This window comes from Exophiala viscosa (assembly GCF_022695815.1).
Source record: "Exophiala viscosa unplaced genomic scaffold EDD37scaffold_2, whole genome shotgun sequence".
Classification (NCBI taxonomy): domain Eukaryota; kingdom Fungi; phylum Ascomycota; class Eurotiomycetes; order Chaetothyriales; family Herpotrichiellaceae; genus Exophiala; species Exophiala viscosa.
The window spans coordinates 2,970,965-2,987,900 of NW_026944354.1; the positions used below are offsets into that span (position 1 = coordinate 2,970,965).

The window sequence follows — 16,936 nt, forward strand, 5'->3', positions numbered from 1 at the left end:
TAAAGCAGAGATCCCTCCTTGGACCACCATGAGACAAGCTCGTTTTGCTTGGCGGCAATACGGACGCGTCATTAGCTTGCAAGTATTTTGGGACTTTTCCTATGGTATCTCTCTGGGCTGTCTTCGTCCACGCTGGTCCTTTTGCGGCCGTCCATGAGGTGACCTATTCCTGGGGCCATATCACACAAGGCTGTGACCCCTGGACCGCAATCTCAGGGGATCGTTGGTTCATGCCTCGGCACATCTCCCGTACCGCCAATTTACTCACCAAGCTTTTAGGTAAGCTTTGCGCCCGAGAAAGCTTGTGCTGGGCAGGTGGGTGGCCTGAAAATACCCAATCCCTCAGATCTTCCCACCTTCTTCATCGCCAGGCGCGGCTTCCATCGAGCACGTGGGCTAGGAAGTCATGCTCTGCGCACCTGAATGGGTGACTTCATCACCTCTCGATGAGAGTTACTCTGGAGACTCTGGCAGCTCCAGAAAAGATGTCTCGATCTGGCCAGATTTGCTCTCGCTTGCGCATATCTGCCCGCAGATCGCATTTGAGACTCCCATTTCGAGCGTTTTCCCACTCAATAGACGCTGAATGTGGTCGTATGATCTCTCAGTAAGTCGCTGAGGCTTTTGCAAAATACAGTACGAAGCTTGCAGATCGCTTTCAGGGGCAGTTGGCTACGTACCTGGGCCAACCTCAACCAATATTTGCTATCTTCGGAAATCCTGTCAAAAGCCTCAGGCACATCCAAGCTATATCTACAAGACGAAATACCCGTGTCGTCAGAACTTATACCCAGCTCAACCATCCAATACGGAAATTTGATTATCGTGCCCATTCCACCTTCGACCGGACCTTCCAATTCCAAAGCCATGTATCGAAAAAGCTCAGGAGCCGTGGGGTTCTCCTTCAACCGCCTCATAACAAACGCGTTTCCGAACTTTGCCAACGACAATCCTGGAGAAGACGCCGATCTCACGTCAACCCAGAAGGACCTGTTATGGGTGCATCAGCTAGGCGCAGCAGAGACCAGGGGAAGGTCGCCAATGACGCTCGATGAAGATAGTGCTTTCAGTGCCGGTATAACGAGTGAGTCATAACTATTCTGTCCTTCGACTATCATCAGATTACACCGGTCCTGGGATTGCGGCATCGAGTCTGTACCCGGCTAATGCACGACAGCGTCCGAGAAAAATTCAGCTCGCATCCACAAGGAACTCGTCAAGAACAGAATCACCGATCCAGCAGCACCACTGGGAATCGACACCACTCGTATCACGCAAAGGTTGCCTCATGAGCTGGCCTTCGTCAGCATCCATGCCCAGCGCAAGACCGTCGGAATGCTGTTCTTCTGGGAACAGGAAGCCCTTCGATGGAGATTGCTGGATCAGGAGGAGTCCGAGCTCAAGGCGGCCTTGGAGGATGAGGGGACTTCTGCCGCATCCAAGCAGGAGTTGAAGGTCAGGCTGGAGGGTGTGAGTATGAGAAGGGGCATGAGACCGAGTTCAAGACAGGAGGAAGCGGAAAGCAGTGCGCATCAAGAAGCACACCCGCCACAGTACTCGTGACGTCCTTCCTCTCCGAGTGGGATGAGTGAAAGCGGACGAGTCTTCATTGCTAATGCATTTTAGCATCAAAGCAGGGCAAAGCTCGCAGAGGTATGAATCTAGTTTTCTATGGCTTAAGCTGCACAACGGCAATCTCTCAAGAGATATTCCGTATGCAATGATCTTTTATGCGAATTCTACCGGGTTTCTCAATGTCCCGATCTTTGAGATCTGGATTTCCATCTTCGTCCCAGGAACAAGATACTTCGGAGGACTCATGCCCGCTCCAACACCTCCAGGCGTCCCCGTCATGATCACACTCCCCTTTTGCAATGTCGTCCCCTGGCTCAGATATGAGATCAAATAGGCACAGTCGAAGCACAAATCAGTGACGCTCTCATCCTGCCTTGTCTCGCCGTCGACAATGGTCTTGAGATGCAGTTTCGCAGGATCCCCGACCAGTTCGGACGCCACGAGAACTGGACCCAGCGGCGCGAACGTGTCGAAGCCCTTCGAGAAACCCCATTGCGGCACACGACCCGCAAACTCCGGATTGCGCTGCAACTTGCGGGACGATATGTCGTTACCCGCCGTATATGCCGCGACGTAATCGAGGGCATCTTCTTTGGAGACATCCTTTGCGTCCTTGCCGATGAGAATGCACTTAACCAACAATCGTCAGCATTGCATCCCTTAACGTGCCGTTGATGAGAGTTTCGGGGACTTACCAGCTCGCCTTCATAGTCCGCTTGATCGTCCTGTGCGATCTTCGGTATCACGACCGGAGCCTCGTGGTCGATCACACAAGTGTTTGGCTTGAAAAAGATGAAAGGGAACGGTGGTGGTGTCCGTCCTGCTTCCTTAACTACATTTCGGGTCAGCACGTAAAGTCCCTCTTCGAACAACCTGTGGCCCTTCATCGAGAACATGACCATCAAGTAAGTCACTTACTGTGCTTCGCATAGTTCAACCCGACGCATCTGAGAATCGGTATCTCTGCTGCGGCTAGTGGGCCGAGCAGTTTCTTCACCGTGACAACTTCATCGCTCACAACGGTTTTCCCAGTCGTGTCTAAGGGGTCATCACCCTTGATAACCTTCGCTTTCAACTGATCGGACTCTGTGACATTTCCGAGGTCGAAGTCCTCGCTGGGCAGTATCGGCTCGCCGCGAAGAACATGTCCGTCAGTGCTGACGAAGCGAATCAGCCGAGTCCAGGGTACCTTCATGTTCAAAATTGGTGTTCAAAAAGCCTTGGAATGTATTGTTGCCTGTAGAAATCATCAAAGATACTGCTGGTGCTGTACCTCTGGACAGTTCAATGGGATGTGGGGCCTTTCGCTTGCCCTGGGGATAGAACGGGAAGATACCGATGTCGTGCTGTCGTGCTCGGCATTTCGCTCCTGCCACGGCAATGAAACGGAACGCCGGACAACCATTACGGAATACCGCTCGGTGTTCTGGCTTGTAGTAGGCTGGAATTGTATCAAAGCTCCCGTTCCAACTTCGTGAAAAGACGGCTTGGTCGGCTGCTCTTACAAGCACTCGGCGAAGAAGACGTCTACCCAAAATGGCCGCCTTCAGGCGGGGCGAGTCATGGGCAAGGCTACAATGTCATCCCGCGGGCGCGCAGGTTGCGGAAGACGTATCTCTCACGGTTGATATGAGATGCTTACGCGGGTCATGAATTACTAGTTCTTGACGCCTTCAAAGCCGTCAGTTGAACCTCCACAGATCCATCACTATGCCGAACGTCACTTGTGACATATATAAATCATGGGACAGATGTCCGTGACTGTTCTTGAGGCTTACAAGTGTCATGGAGTTCCCTCTTCTAACCAGACAACATGGCAGCAAGACCTGGCTCGACGCCCGCAAGGTCGGAGAAGAGGTCCAAGTTGGCGTCAGTCCAATACTGTGGCATATTCATATCGAACATGCTGAACGGATCGTCCGGCCCTATCGTGGTTGTACCCATGCCGTGAAGAGCAACGGTTCCACCCACCATGCCTGCTCCGTTTTGCGTTTGCCGTGCGAGGTCGAGCTGGACTTGCATCTGAGCCACATCTGATTGCTGGGTCGACGACAAAGCCGACAAAACCAACGGACCCTGCTCCGGATTCAACTGCGCAAGTGTCATGCAAATCTGCACAAGCTTGACCAGTGTCCTCGAAATTCTTCTAGACGACTTGGTACCTTCACCGAACCTCTGCAACACATCTGCCGCTCTCCTGAGTCGTGTGATCATCTCAACGACCTTGTTGGAATCGACGAAGGCTGCTATCGAAATGGTGGCTCCCCCAGGCGTCCATTTGTTGATTGTGGTTATCTCCAAGAGGATGCAGCTGAAGACAACAAGCGCAGCGTTAAAGGCTTCAAGTTTTGTGTTAGTCGAGTACGCTGGACAAGGTGAGTGCATAAGTACGTACTGTAATACGCGGAAAACCACCAAGCCCCCAGCAGGCCTGGTAGCTTGCTGGTCTTGTGCACGATCTGCACGATTTCCATTGCAGATTGTTCGCATATGTTGATGCTCTTCCTTGCAACATCGTTGAAGAATGGGTCATCGTCCTCCAATTGGCCTCCGCCGAAATTGTAGTGCGCTCTCTTCCGCAAAAAGGCGCTCAGAACAGGTCTGTGCAGCAGTATGCGAATATTGAGGTATCTGAGCGTGATGATTACGCTAAGCCTGTCAAAAACAGCATCCCACGAGGAGGACGAGACTGTGCCCGGATCCAAAGTCTCCCATGGTCTCCGCTGCAGTTGCGGAAACAGGTTTCTCTTCCACGCTGATAGCCTCTGCTCAAGACTTACGGTCCTTTCGAGAAGGATGGGGAGGGATATGTTAGGGTCAGTATCCACATTGGAGCCGTACAGCTGCGTGATAATCTCGGCCAAAATATGATAGAGTCGCCTATGTCATGTCAGCGTTCTGCCTTCGAAGAAATAAGTCTCCAAAGCATACACGGTAGCAATGTAGAGGCATACTGTCTCCGGCGGGTCGAAATTCTCGCCAGAGGCAGCGGTGCTTGGTATTGTAGTCGTCGCCAGCTTATCAAGTTTTTGATTGATCGGCAGGTCCAATTTGACGTACTCGTTCGGTATGGTGGAAGGCCTTCCGAAAGTCATAGATAGAGTCCTGATAATCGTAAGATAACAACATAACCAGGGTCGTGCTTGACTGACCTGTCCAATACCACGCAAGCAAACCAAACCCTTTTGCGCACTTCGGCTTCGAGGGCAGCATATCCTGCAGAAGCTGCCTGCGAATGAAGTCCTAGCTGTAATGCTGCTCGGACGGCCAAACCATGGAGGTTCCAAGCTTGGTCAGACCTTTGAGTGCCTTGGCGATATTGAGCCATCAAAAGCAGGCATTGCACTAAAGTCGATTAGCAAGCGGCCAGATGAGGCCGATGTGCCGCGGTGCAGTCATAGATTGAGTCTCAAGCTAAAACAGACAGCCGATTGGAGAATTGCGAGGAAGGAGCATGAGGACAAGAAAAATGCATTGAAGCAGGAGGATTCCAGGATACTCGTGGGGTAGTGCTTACCAGTCTCCAGGCTAGCAGATTTCAACTCGATCTCAGTAGCCAATGCCTGCGCCCTTTCAATGAATATCCCAGACTCCGCAGCATTCTTCTCTGCCGGTAGATCTGGCCTGGCGCTGATATAAGTGGCGAAAGCGAAGATGACATTGAGAAGACAGAGCCAGGATCTACTGACCCCAGCAAAGCGGTTGCGTCTCGCAGCCGTATAGGTCCGAAGAACACCTTCTTCGTGAATGTAGGGAAAGAGCATGCCAGTGTCTGAGAAGAACAATCTGATGAGACGGAGGGCTCTGTCTTCAGGAGGCAGAGATCGAATGTTTACCCCCTGCCTTGTGGCGATGGGACTTGTTTCTGATAGCAAAGTTGTGACCGGCGAGACCGCCCTCGAAACTAGCGGTCCAATCAGCGTCGTGACCGGTGATGTGGCCCTAGACGCTCGCCCATTAACCTCATTCGTATGTCCAGGCTGTCCCAAAGCTTTCAGAGAAGCAGAGGTCGCATCGGAAATCTCTCGCAGAAATGCTATGTTGGACGAAGGGCCGTAGAATTTTGACCCGCTCTCTTTTGGATCGGTAATGACGGCCATGCCATCCACCGTATCCTCAACGGCGTTTTGTTGGCCGCCAGAGTCATCTTCCTCGAGCACTGCGACCTCCTCATCATCATTAGTTGGCGCGGGTGGAGCTTGGTAGCTGTCCTGTCGGTAAGTCTGGTGAGCGACATCTTGGTTTAGTTGATCAGGCTCTTCTGACGAAGTATCCTTCTGACGGACGAGTTGTCGCAGGGTGTCTTCGATGGCACGAAGTCGCTCATCATACTCCGATTGTGATGGTGGTGGTCTGTTGTTGCCAGCTGCTGGTTGCTGATAGACACATTCGAATCCGAGTTCCACACAAAGGCTGCAAGTCGGTTTTGCGCCGTTACAACGTGACTTGCGGTTCCTGCAGCTTGTGCATGCGAGGGCAATGCGCCTCCGCTTGTAAGACGGCGGAGGGGAGTCACCGGTCTGCACGTCGCCCTGTGAGGCTGGTCGGGTCTGGGGTACAGCCGGCATCAGTGGTATCGTCGGGGTTGATGAGTTTTGAGCCGCGGGTGGTCTGAGATGTCGTGGTATGGTCTATCACGTGCAAGACGGGGACCACCAGAACCCGGGGACGTAGGCGACCAAGAGGGGGACCTTGTTTAGGACAAGAAGACTATAGCAATGCTTCACCACTGACTGTGGAGCTCTGGTCGATATCCAATGTGTTGCTGATAGGTTGCTTCTGGTGCTGCGATCTCCAAAGCCAGATGATCCGATGTCTCCCCCCTTCCAAATGCCAAGCGCCTGAGCAATTTCTATCAAGATGGTACGGTTGGAATCGACGCTTTTTTGATACTTACAGCCCCCAAAGTATGAAGGGCAAAGATTCCGCCAGTTCAAAAGATGTCCTCAAGCACACAAGAGAAGGAAGAACACCCTGCTCGGCCAATCGCATAGCCCTGTCGTGTCGGGGTAGCATCGGCTATCATCCCCTTTACACAATTCCCCGCAACCTCGGCATGGCTGAGCCAACATTGCAACATATTGCAAACAGCTCGTACGTACACTAGACTGGCTGGCTCTTGATGTGAGTAGCTCTTACTAAACATCCGAACGTACGACAACAGGGCCGCGAAATGGGGTCGGCTGACATGGAAACTCAGACTGCTGCGTGGCTTGAAGCTCCAAAACCAGGGGCAAGGCTCGTGATCAGGAATGATATTGAAATTCCCACGCCCATCGATGGCGAGATATTGGTTAAGCTGGAGTATACTGGCTTCTGGTGAGTAGTGCGCAAAGGCAAGCGCTGACCCATGAAAGCGTATGTGGCAGCACTAAGCACGGTAGCTAATGGTTGTTGATCCGCAAAAAGCCATTCGGACGTCCACAGTATATATGGCGAGACGCCAATGGACACCGATATCGCCGGGCACGAAGGTGTCGGGCGTGTCATAAAAGGTGAGCTGGACTCGGCTATACATGATCCGCGATTCTGAGTGAGTGCAGTCGGACCAGGGGTGCCGGAGACCATGCTGAACACGCGCGTCGGTATCAGGCAAGTACGTGCTCTTCTCAGAACTAAAACACCCCTAAGAATTGCAGGTGGCAGTACAGCACGTGTGGCTCATGCGAGATCTGTGCCGTCAATCCTACAGTCTGTCCGAACCAACATAACTCAGGACGTGACGTGAGGGGAACGTTTCAGCAATACATCGTGGCACCAGCCAAGCAGGTCACCAAGATCCCAGTGCAGCTCAAGTCAGAAGTCGTTGCGCCACTGTTGTGCGCCGGACTCACGCTATACTCTGCCATTGCGAAGGCACATCTCAGTCCAGGTGAATGGCTTGTCATTCCCGGGGCTGGTGGTGGACTCGGCCACCTTGGTGTCCAGATTGCCTCTAAACGCGGGTATAAAGTCATTGCAATAGATACTGGAGAGGCCAAGCGAGAAATGTGCCTGAAACTTGGGGCAACGACGTTTCTGGATTTCAAGACTAATAAGGTCGAGGAAGAGGTAAAGAGATTGACCAACGGGTTCGGAGTTCATGCTTGCATTGTGACAGCAGGCTCAGAAGCTGCATACACTGAAGCATTCAAGCTCGTGCGCCCTCTCGGCACCCTAGTATGTGTGGGATTGCCTAGACTGGATTTTGATCTGCCAATCTCGCCGTTCATGATGGTCGTCAAAGGTATGTCGGCATCTGGCTTCTCAAGCTGTGTGGTTCCGCTTGCTGATCGCCCGTAGGTCTCCATGTGGTGGGTTCTTCGGTAGGCACCGACAAAGAGATGGAGGAGCTGCTCGAAATGGCGGTGCACGGGGATGTCGTACCTCAAATTGCTGTTTTCGACTTTGACGAGATCAACAATGTCATGGAGAGACTGGCACGATTTGAAATTGGAGGGAGGATAGTGCTCAGAATACCTCAATGATATTCTTGTAAAATGCTCGCGGAAACAGTACGGTCATGCTGGTTGAACACCCTCAGCCTTGCTCAGCTAAGAGTAATGATTATATTCAGGCACAGAAGGGGTCCAGAATCGGAGCAGCATTGCACTATGATAGCATGGGCGACCAACGGCATGTCTTCCTGATTGTAACCTTACGCCGATAAAAGACATATGCATCGATACCCTCTTGTTACAGCTTAGACGTCCTTGAAAATGCCTTCCTGATTTCCGCTTCCGCATCATAACCATAACACCAGCGCTGCGTCGTGGGATCACTCCACTGGTTCGGACTTGAAACAAAATCTCGACCGTCAACTTCTGGTGCCATTCCTTCATCTCGCGCCTGCTGCAACGGACCGTCGGCAAAATGCCACAGCTTTCCATTGATCAAGCTGGCTTCCTGCATCTGACCACTTCGTTCGCGACGGACGGTCTCCCAGACGTGCAAAGCCTGCGGCAGATCTGACTTGTTCTTTGCCAGATGAATTGCTTCCGCAAGAGCAGCCGCGTCCTCGACGGCCATAGCAGCACCTTGGCTCATATACGGCACCATGGCATGTGCCGCATCGCCCATTATCAGCAATCTGCCGGATGACGATATCCACTTCTTGAGGGTCGAGCCGCTCATCAAGGGCCACTTCATAGTAGACTCGATCATATCGATGATCTTGCGGAGGGTGGGATCCCAGCCATTGAAATGCTCCCGCATGCCCGACAAGATCTTGTCGGGACTCTGTGAGTTCCATGTACTTGGATCTGACCGGTCCGGATGTGACAACACCATGTTAAATGCCTTTCCGCCTGCTATCGTGTATGTCATGACGTGTCTCAGGTCTCCGACCCTAGAATGCAAGAGTCAGTAGTACTCAAGAGTAGGTGATGCAGGTTTGGCTAACCATAGATTCAGATTCGGCTTGGCCAGGATCTCTGCAGTATCTGGGTATGCTTTCATCTTCTCGACATCAACCGTGGCACGATAAGCCGCGAAGCCTGTTCTCCTCGGTGCTTGGTCAACTCCGCCTAGCACAATCTGTCGTGCTACTGATTTTAATCCTTTATTCAAGCGTCAGTCAAGTACGGGTATAATCCAGTGCAAGGCTTACCATCAGATGCAATCACAAGATCTGCCGAGTAAGACTCTCCGTTCCCTAGCGTTATTGAACCAGAGGCTTCATCGTACTCATTAACTCTCGAGTTGATCTTGACATCAATCCCCAATTTGAGCGCTAATCGATACATGGCATCATGGAAATGAGCTCGATGTACGACGTAGTAGGGAGCATCGAAGTCCCTTTCAAACTGTGGAATGAGCTTAGTGAGACCGATTGCTTTTCCATTCTCCCATCTCCGGAAGGCAATGTTGTGTGGCTTGACGATCTTCCCGGCCAGGAAAGGCTCAAGACCCCATTTGATGAGCAGTCGAGATGAATTAGATGGGATTTGAATACCAGCTCCCACTTCGCCGAGTTCAGGGGCCTGCTCGAAGATCGTGACCTTGTGACCTTTTCGGGTGAGGGCAATAGCAGCCGCAAGCCCGCCCAGACCTGCACCGACGATGGTAATGTTCAGTTTAACTCTTGAAGGCTCCTCAGCATCAACAGAAGTGGAAGCTCGTTTGTCTTCTTGCTTCTGCAATTTCGCAAGAAAGTCGAGACTTCCAGTCGGATAAGATGCTGTCTGGGTCGTAATCAGTCTGGGTTCTTCGATTGAATGTCATACTATCATTACCTCTGGGATATCAATGAACCCATCCTGCAACGAAGGGACAGCAACGCCCGACTTGCCATGACCATTAGTCAAGACTTCACCATTCGTGTGCTCTTTCTGGCCGCCAGTCATTTTGTGAGAGCTAAGATGAGCACTTAGTAATCAGCAAGGGAAGAATGATGTCTGAATGCGTTCGAGTAGTGGTGCGAGGTCGATCGCGAGCGGCATGTACCATCTTAGGGTCTTTGGACCAGAGTAGGGAAGGCCGCCTCAACCGATATTGACCCATGTACGATCTGGACAGGTCGGCACAGCCGTAGAGACTAGCATACGGCTGTCGAAATGCGGGGTGTGGTTCATTCGGGAAGGGCGAGGCTGAGCGGGTATGTATCGGGAAGGATTCCGCTAAGCACGGGTCTTGACGAAACCGCCTACGCGTCGGTGATCGTCCATATGCTTTCTCCGGAACAGGAGGGGTCGGCGTTCCATAAGTTTAAGACGTAGAATATCTAGAGCCTTTGACTTTTGTTTCACGATAGTAGAAGGCAATAGCATCGGTACACTTCCAACCTCAAACAATTCAACATGTCTACCACCACGGAGACCGTCACTCAACCCGAGACTTCGAAATGGGCGCCTTCGAAAGAGGATGCGGAAGAGCTCGTCGCAGCCGCTCTCAAAGTACATACTAAGCCCCTCTGGATGGAGATGGCGCGCTTGAATCCTCCAGAGCCAAATCCTCAGTGTATTCCATACATCTGGCGGTATGACGAAGTCAGGCCAAGCCTGCTTCGGGCGGGAGAAATCGTCGACGAAAGCAAAGCGGAGAGACGAGTGCTAATGCTGGTCAATCCTGCTCGAGGTATGTTACTCTTCGAGACGAGTATATGCACAGGCTGACCTGTCGAATCAGATTCGCCATATACAACAGACACTTTATACGCTGGACTCCAGCTGGTCATGCCAAATGAGACAGCTCGGGCACATCGACATTCTGCATTCGCCATGCGCTTCATCATCGAGGGACAGGGCGGGTTCACTGCTGTACACGGTCGGAGAATCACCATGCAGAGAGGCGACGTGATCCTCACTCCAACGTGGAACTGGCACGACCACGGAAAGGATGGCTCTGGACCCATGATCTGGCTCGATGGTTTGGATTTGCCAAACTTTAGACACTTTCCAGTTCATTTCGTGGAGCACTTTCAACAGGCCAGATATCCTGCAGATGACGTCGACTCGAACGAATCACCCATCGTCTTCCCCTGGAAAGCGATGCAACAAAAACTCGATGAAAAGAAGGGAGATTGGTCGTCGGAAGACTATTTGAAGAAGGACGGAAGACCAGGTATGGCGTGGTTCCTCAATATAGGACCTCCTAGTTCTCACTGACCTTCAAACAGTATCCAAGATCCTCGGTGGTTCTGCTGAGCGACTGAACGCAGGTTGCACATCCTCTGCTGTTCGTGAAACTGCATCATCGGTCTACCATGTTGTGACTGGCAAGGGATACAGCGAGATTAACGGCCAACGTATCGAATGGAAGCAAGGCGACACATTCTGCGTCCCAGCATGGAACAAGTACCAACACACTGCTGAAGAAGACCAGACAGTGTACTTGTACAGGTTCCATGACAAGCCAATGTTGACATCGCTCGGGTTTTATAGGGTCGAGGGTGTCGACGTAGAGAGCCTGGTGTCTGATTAGTTCTTGGTCTAACGAATTTTTTTTGTCTGTTGGAATGTCATCAAGAACATCCGGTATGAATATGTTGTATAAATGTTCTGCGCAAAAACAGATGTCAATTCCAATCAATTGTGAAGTCAAATGATAGATTTCCTGTAATGCTGCACCGCTTTGCGCTGTCCTATCAAGGCTGTCACCCCAACACCAATGCTAAATAATCAGTAATATGAATGCTATGCCAACCTTGAAGTCATGCGCCGTAAGTCATGAGATTCATTTCCGCTTGTTAGCAAGATCAAGCAGTTTCTTTCGTCGCTGCTCCTTCTCTCTCTTCAGACGGGCTTCTAAAGCCATCTCCTTGGCATCCTCGTCCTTTGCGGCTTTCAATGCTCGATTTTCTTCTTGATCTATATCAAAAGCGCCGGCCTCCATGTCAGAGGAAGCATCAGATCCATAGTCGTCTTCTTCATCTCGTCCATAGCTGCCTTCGTCAGAGAGATCCTCTTCGTCTGTACCAAGATATTCATCGGCTTTGCTTCGTTTTTGCCGAACTTGCTTCTGTGATCGGTTCGAAGTCTGGCCCATTGTACCTTTATAGGATGAGGCTGGAGCGTGTAGAGGTGGTCGGGGTGCCTTGGCTACACGAGGTTGGTCTGCTTTCTTCGCGGGACTAAGGCTGCGTGACTTCGACTTGTCTCGTTTGATGTTTGTAAGCCGTGGATCGGACTTCTCCTTCCCGGTTTTCGCCTTCTCCTCTTCCTGACGTCGCCTCTCAGCCACTTTAGATACTTTCTCTCTGTTTGTTGCCTGATGCTTGATCATGCCAACTTGGCTTTGCATCCGTGTTTCTTGCGCTTGCTTCGCCCTAGCCATGATATCGGCATATGATCCTTTTGCCGGAGCTTTAGCAGGGGGGCCAGTTGGAGTTCCGGGTCGTGATCCAGGCTTGGCTGAGCTGACAGTGGTGTCGACCTTAGGTCGAGACGCAGGAATGGCTTTCTCATTGGACGGTTTGGGCGCATTGAGAGGCGGAGCGGCTGGGCGTCTGGCCACTGAGCTTGTCAAGCCAGGAGCGGGATTCGGTCTAATGTGTTTCTCCTGTGGCTTCGCAACATCGTCCTCCGCTTTCCGTTTGATACCGTTCAGTGGCGAGAGAAGAGGAGGAAGGCCAGGTCGAGATCCAGGCTTACTGTCCGCTTGAAGTCGCTGAGAATTGGCGCTAAGTGGGCGCACGGGTGGCTTTGGCGGAGCTGGGGCTCTATCGGTGCCGATGGAATTGACGATGTCGTTTAAGAAGCTCATCTTGGGAGACGAAGTCAAGGAACCGAGGTTAGAGGTTCGTTCAAAAGGATAATGACAAGTGAGTATATGGATTGAAGATGCGCATGTTTGCCAAACGCAACTGCGGAGGGCCGGATGATATAGATCGAAGGTCCAAACGAAAATCAGAAGGAAGCACTGCGGAAGGCTTTGACAAGTGAACAGGCACAAAGAAGTAAGAAGTGGAAGGAAAGCAAGGAAGTCATGAACACCTCGCCGCGAACGTAATTAACATGGCCCAGGGCTTAATGCGGCGAGTCGGGACTCGGCAAAGTTTCCCCGACACCTCCCACACATTTTCGCGCGCACAACTCCCAACCGCAGACACTTTTGACAAAGTCGTCTCTGCAATCACGAATATCTTTAGAACTTGAAGTGCCAGTCTCCGCCCAATTCGCGGTTAAATCGATTGTCTCTCTCGTTCGTCCATTTCCCGACACCAGTATGTAGTCAATCAGCAAGATTTCCGGCGCAATACTGACAACTTCACGCAGAATCACTCTTATTCAAAATGAAGCACCTCGCAGCATACCTCCTTCTCGGCCTGGCCGGTAACACCGACCCCTCCGCAGACGACATCAAGAGCGTTCTATCCTCTGTCGGCATCGACTCGGACGAGGACCGTCTCGAGAAGTTGATCGAAGAGCTAAAGGGCAAAGACATCAACGAGGTAAGGAAATTCGACGCCGAAATTACATAAGGTGGATTCTAACATGGTCGCAGTTGATCGCTGAGGGTTCGACCAAACTTGCGTCTGTCCCAAGCGGCGGTTCTGGCGGTGGTGCTGCCCCTGTTGCTGGTGGTGCTGCCGCCGGCGGTGAGGCCGCTGCCGAGGAGGAGAAGGAGCCAGAGAAGGAGGCTGAGAAGGAAGAGTCCGACGAGGACATGGGCTTCGGTCTCTTCGACTAAACGTTGCAAAACGAAGTTGCCAATCCACAAGATCAGGATCATCTCACGTTGACTGGAACGCAATAGAGGGACTCGGGGAATGCAGCAATCCCAGGTGAAACACGCAGTGCATACTGTTCAAGCACTACGACAAGAGTCTATTTGCGCAAGTTGTGGCCATATGTACGGCTTTCAATGACAATATCCAAGTCCGGGAATACCAGGCTCAGAATTTCTACGTCTTTCGTCTTCTCTGCTCTAGATCTGGTCCTAGCACACAGTAATCCTGCAACGGCCCATCAGTTCCGATAATTTGTACTTGACATTTTCATCTCTTTCATTCTGGCAGTCGCATAGGGTAAAGACTGGATTTTGCAATCCATGCCTCAGCCTTATCGGATCAGCCAGAATCACGTGCTCGCACAAACCCTAAAGCTTGGCATTTATGTCTTGGCGCTGTTTGGCTTGAGCCCGCAGTTTGCAAAACGCTTTGCGGTCTGAACTGACCTCGAAATATCAACTGCACACCGCAATCCATTCCTTCGCTTTTCGACAACTTCATCGAAAGGTGACCCGGGCAGTCCAACCGCAAATATGGCTGACACCGAATACGTACGTTCCTGCTCGAGCCAAACATCATCGAGTCTTGACTGACAGAATTGGATTAGAACGCCGAGGAGGCCGCAGAGATCAAGAAGAGAAGAACATTCCGAAAGTTCTCATACAGAGGTGTCGATCTCGACCAGTACGTCTAGTCCTCGCGATGAACCTTTCATCGGCATCGGGTTCAAGAAAAGAAACAAAAGTTGACGTTTGATGATTTGCAGACTGCTGGACATCCCATCCAACGAGCTCCTGACCATCCTTCATGCCCGCGCCCGCCGTCGATTCAACCGAGGCCTCAAGCGCCGCCCCATGGGTCTGATCAAGAAGTTGCGCAAGGCGAAGCAGGAGGCAAAGCCCAACGAGAAGCCCGACTTGGTCAAGACGCATCTCCGAGACATGATCATCGTGCCCGAGATGATTGGCAGCGTCATCGGTGTCTACTCCGGCAAGGAATTCAACCAGATCGAAATCAAGCCCGAAATGGTCGGTCACTACCTCGGCGAATTCTCCATCTCATACAAGCCCGTCAAGCACGGTAGACCCGGTATCGGTGCTACCCACTCTTCGCGTTTCATTCCATTGAAGTAAACCGACGATTTGGAGAAGGATTGCGAGGGGATTGCGTATGTCTGTTTTATCGACGGGATGTGGAAAGGTGGCGGTGGCCAGGTAGACTGAAGTCGCTTCCAATGACCGTCATGAAAGTCGGTCACAGGTTGAGAAGGCACAAGACCCAGATGCCAGAAGATGACAAGCCAAGGTGGTCACAGACTGCAATCGATAATGGAAGAATTTGACCAGCACGAATCATCAAGTGCAGCAGATGTTATGATCTGAAAACGCAATGCGTCCGTATTGAACTGATCGTCTGTCCTGTCAATATTCATACACTGGTATGGGACCTTCATGACCCATCGCTAAAGCCCTGAACGCCTCGCTAGGTAACACCTGACCACTAAAGCATTACCCGATGACGCACTGTATGTGCCCAACACCACGATCGTTTCATGAGCCATCCGCATCGTCGTCTTCGACAGTTGTGCTAGAACCGCCAGAAGCCTGCCTCGCCCTCCAAGCCGGAGTACTAACCGTTTGGATCGCCTCCTGAACATCAGGATCACTCATCGCCGCCGCAATCATCTCATCAATCTCGTCAAGAACCTCTGGCGCCGCCTGTCTCTCGTACTCAGAGAGATTGTTAAACTCATCCAGTGAATCATGCAATTCGTCCGACGTGACAACCCCATCAGCCAACGACGCTTCTGCCTCAGCACCCTGATCCATTCCTGATGATGATGCCGTTGTGCGACTGCTCCGTCCTGGCTCGACGAGATCCAGAGTCCTCTCACCGTGCTCGTCAGACAGGCCCAACAACCCATTAAGAGCACCCTCGACTCCACTAACGCCGTTCATCGGCTGCAACACCCTACTGTCGCTCCTTTGCAGGATGTTTTCTCTGCGCAATGGCGCCCCTCGCTCCGCAACGACAATTGCTTCACGGTGTCGACGCCGTAGAAGATCTTCCTCCTGACTGCGTTCGGTCGAGCGTTGCCGCGCAATCACACCTGGAGGGAGGAATGTCGTGCCCTCTTCCTCCCAGACATTAAGATCGTCGTTGACAATCCCAGCCGTGTCTCTACCGTTGAACATGAGCGTGTCCTCGTCATCGTGAGCATCGGCGGCCCACGCTGGGCGTCTCATTTGGCTGAAGTTCCATGCAAAGCTCGAATCTGCCGTACCTCTGTGTTTTCTGCTAGTGTCCAGCCCGGCATCGACCAACTGTTTGCGTCCCAGCGGATGTCTAATCACGTGGTAAATCACACTTGCCATGAGTTGGTCGTCCATCTTCCATCTATCGCGGTCGAATAGGCGCACCGTGTCGCTTCGTTTGAAATTGAAGCACTGGTTCTCTGGCAAGGCACAGGGAAAAGGGTAGTGCGCTAGCCATTCGGTCACCAGGCCCGCCTTAAGGGCGGCTTTGATCGGATAGTCGGCTGTTCTACTCCGGCCAGATTCCTCTGCAAGCAAGTGACCCAGAAGAATAAGCAGCGAGACTTCTTGTGCTGGTCGGCCTGGCGGTAAGACGGGCGAGGGCGGGAGTTTTCCCGGGCCACCTTCGAGGCTCTGCCTTTGGACGTTGTGCAGTGGCATCACGTTGATGAGTGCTCGCACTGCGGCAACGATGCCTTTCGAGCCAAATACCGAGGCATAGTTCTTCTCTGTCAAGGCGGGATGATAGAGCAGCAGCCACATGCCGTTGATGGCCTCGTTGCGCCGTTCGTCATCTTTGCTGGCCAAGTCACGTAATAGCAGGTCTTTTGTCTGGGATTTGACGGTGCGGCTGGCGACGATCTTGATGGCCGAGGTGCGTAGTTCAAAGCTGTAGCCGTCTGCAAGCGTGCGCAAGGTTTCGATCTTCAAAGCATTCTCCGAGTCTTTCTGTAGACGTCTGCGTGGAGGAGGAGGTTCTGGTTCGGGCGCGCGAGCTTCATCTTTGACCCGCTGCAGAAGACCGGGCGTCGTATAACATGCTGTGCCGAGCGCTACTACAAGTACTGCTACAAGGAAGCGATTAGAATAGAAGAAAGACATGGTTATGCAGACGTGAATGGGTGCACGTTACTCTGCAGACTAAATAAAGATTGAGGTATGCGGGGAATCAGGCTGA

The 16,936-nt window shown here is 52.0% G+C and overlaps 10 protein-coding genes across 10 annotated transcripts; 5 read left to right on the top strand and 5 right to left on the bottom strand.

Moving 5' to 3' along the window:
* The first annotated feature begins 649 nt into the window (after nt 1-649).
* Nucleotides 650-1,732, top strand: EDD37DRAFT_272326 (uncharacterized protein). The gene is made up of 2 exons (XM_062810960.1): nt 650-1,084; nt 1,178-1,732. The coding sequence occupies exons 1-2, from the start codon at nt 868-870 to the stop codon at nt 1,561-1,563; spliced, it is 603 nt and encodes a 200-aa protein (XP_062673575.1). The 5' UTR covers nt 650-867; the 3' UTR covers nt 1,564-1,732.
* Nucleotides 1,645-2,889, bottom strand: EDD37DRAFT_623111 (uncharacterized protein). Its single transcript, XM_062816094.1, has 3 exons — nt 2,494-2,889; nt 2,271-2,407; nt 1,645-2,205 (listed from the first exon to the last, which is right to left on the bottom strand). The coding sequence occupies exons 1-3, from the start codon at nt 2,768-2,770 to the stop codon at nt 1,729-1,731; spliced, it is 891 nt and encodes a 296-aa protein (XP_062673576.1). The 5' UTR covers nt 2,771-2,889; the 3' UTR covers nt 1,645-1,728.
* EDD37DRAFT_623113 (transcriptional regulatory protein GAL4) lies at nt 2,890-6,477 on the bottom strand. Its single transcript, XM_062816095.1, has 5 exons — nt 5,093-6,477; nt 4,728-4,920; nt 4,507-4,680; nt 3,971-4,455; nt 2,890-3,914 (listed from the first exon to the last, which is right to left on the bottom strand). The coding sequence occupies exons 1-5, from the start codon at nt 6,141-6,143 to the stop codon at nt 3,376-3,378; spliced, it is 2,442 nt and encodes an 813-aa protein (XP_062673577.1). The 5' UTR covers nt 6,144-6,477; the 3' UTR covers nt 2,890-3,375.
* A 286-nt stretch (nt 6,478-6,763) lies between these two features.
* Nucleotides 6,764-8,146, top strand: EDD37DRAFT_677627 (uncharacterized protein; the record flags this gene model as incomplete). Its single annotated transcript, XM_062819611.1, has 5 exons — nt 6,764-6,894; nt 6,985-7,070; nt 7,119-7,167; nt 7,215-7,801; nt 7,858-8,146. 5 exons carry the CDS (start codon nt 6,764-6,766, stop codon nt 8,040-8,042), a joined length of 1,038 nt encoding a protein of 345 aa, XP_062673578.1. The 3' UTR covers nt 8,043-8,146.
* A 104-nt stretch (nt 8,147-8,250) lies between these two features.
* EDD37DRAFT_606483 (salicylate hydroxylase) lies at nt 8,251-9,899 on the bottom strand (the record flags this gene model as incomplete). The annotated part of the gene is made up of 4 exons (XM_062814891.1): nt 8,251-8,902; nt 8,957-9,113; nt 9,164-9,737; nt 9,789-9,899. 4 exons carry the CDS (start codon nt 9,897-9,899, stop codon nt 8,251-8,253), a joined length of 1,494 nt encoding a protein of 497 aa, XP_062673579.1.
* Nucleotides 9,900-10,236: 337 nt separating this feature from the next.
* EDD37DRAFT_623126 (gentisate 1,2-dioxygenase) lies at nt 10,237-11,582 on the top strand. The gene is made up of 3 exons (XM_062816096.1): nt 10,237-10,629; nt 10,681-11,115; nt 11,171-11,582. Exons 1-3 carry the CDS (start codon nt 10,353-10,355, stop codon nt 11,473-11,475), a joined length of 1,017 nt encoding a protein of 338 aa, XP_062673580.1. The 5' UTR covers nt 10,237-10,352; the 3' UTR covers nt 11,476-11,582.
* On the bottom strand, nt 11,583-12,957 carry EDD37DRAFT_623127 (uncharacterized protein). Its single transcript, XM_062816097.1, has one exon. The coding sequence runs from the start codon at nt 12,754-12,756 to the stop codon at nt 11,728-11,730; it is 1,029 nt and encodes a 342-aa protein (XP_062673581.1). The 5' UTR covers nt 12,757-12,957; the 3' UTR covers nt 11,583-11,727.
* A 328-nt stretch (nt 12,958-13,285) lies between these two features.
* Nucleotides 13,286-13,683, top strand: EDD37DRAFT_606486 (60S acidic ribosomal protein P2/allergen Asp F 8; the record flags this gene model as incomplete). Its single annotated transcript, XM_062814892.1, has 2 exons — nt 13,286-13,444; nt 13,498-13,683. The coding sequence occupies 2 exons, from the start codon at nt 13,286-13,288 to the stop codon at nt 13,681-13,683; spliced, it is 345 nt and encodes a 114-aa protein (XP_062673582.1).
* A 468-nt stretch (nt 13,684-14,151) lies between these two features.
* On the top strand, nt 14,152-15,065 carry EDD37DRAFT_272908 (40S ribosomal protein S15). The gene is made up of 3 exons (XM_062810962.1): nt 14,152-14,274; nt 14,331-14,407; nt 14,490-15,065. Exons 1-3 carry the CDS (start codon nt 14,257-14,259, stop codon nt 14,854-14,856), a joined length of 462 nt encoding a protein of 153 aa, XP_062673583.1. The 5' UTR covers nt 14,152-14,256; the 3' UTR covers nt 14,857-15,065.
* EDD37DRAFT_272922 (uncharacterized protein) lies at nt 14,835-16,891 on the bottom strand. Its single transcript, XM_062810963.1, has one exon. It carries the CDS (start codon nt 16,858-16,860, stop codon nt 15,274-15,276), a length of 1,587 nt encoding a protein of 528 aa, XP_062673584.1. The 5' UTR covers nt 16,861-16,891; the 3' UTR covers nt 14,835-15,273.
* Between the last annotated feature and the right edge of the window lie 45 nt (nt 16,892-16,936).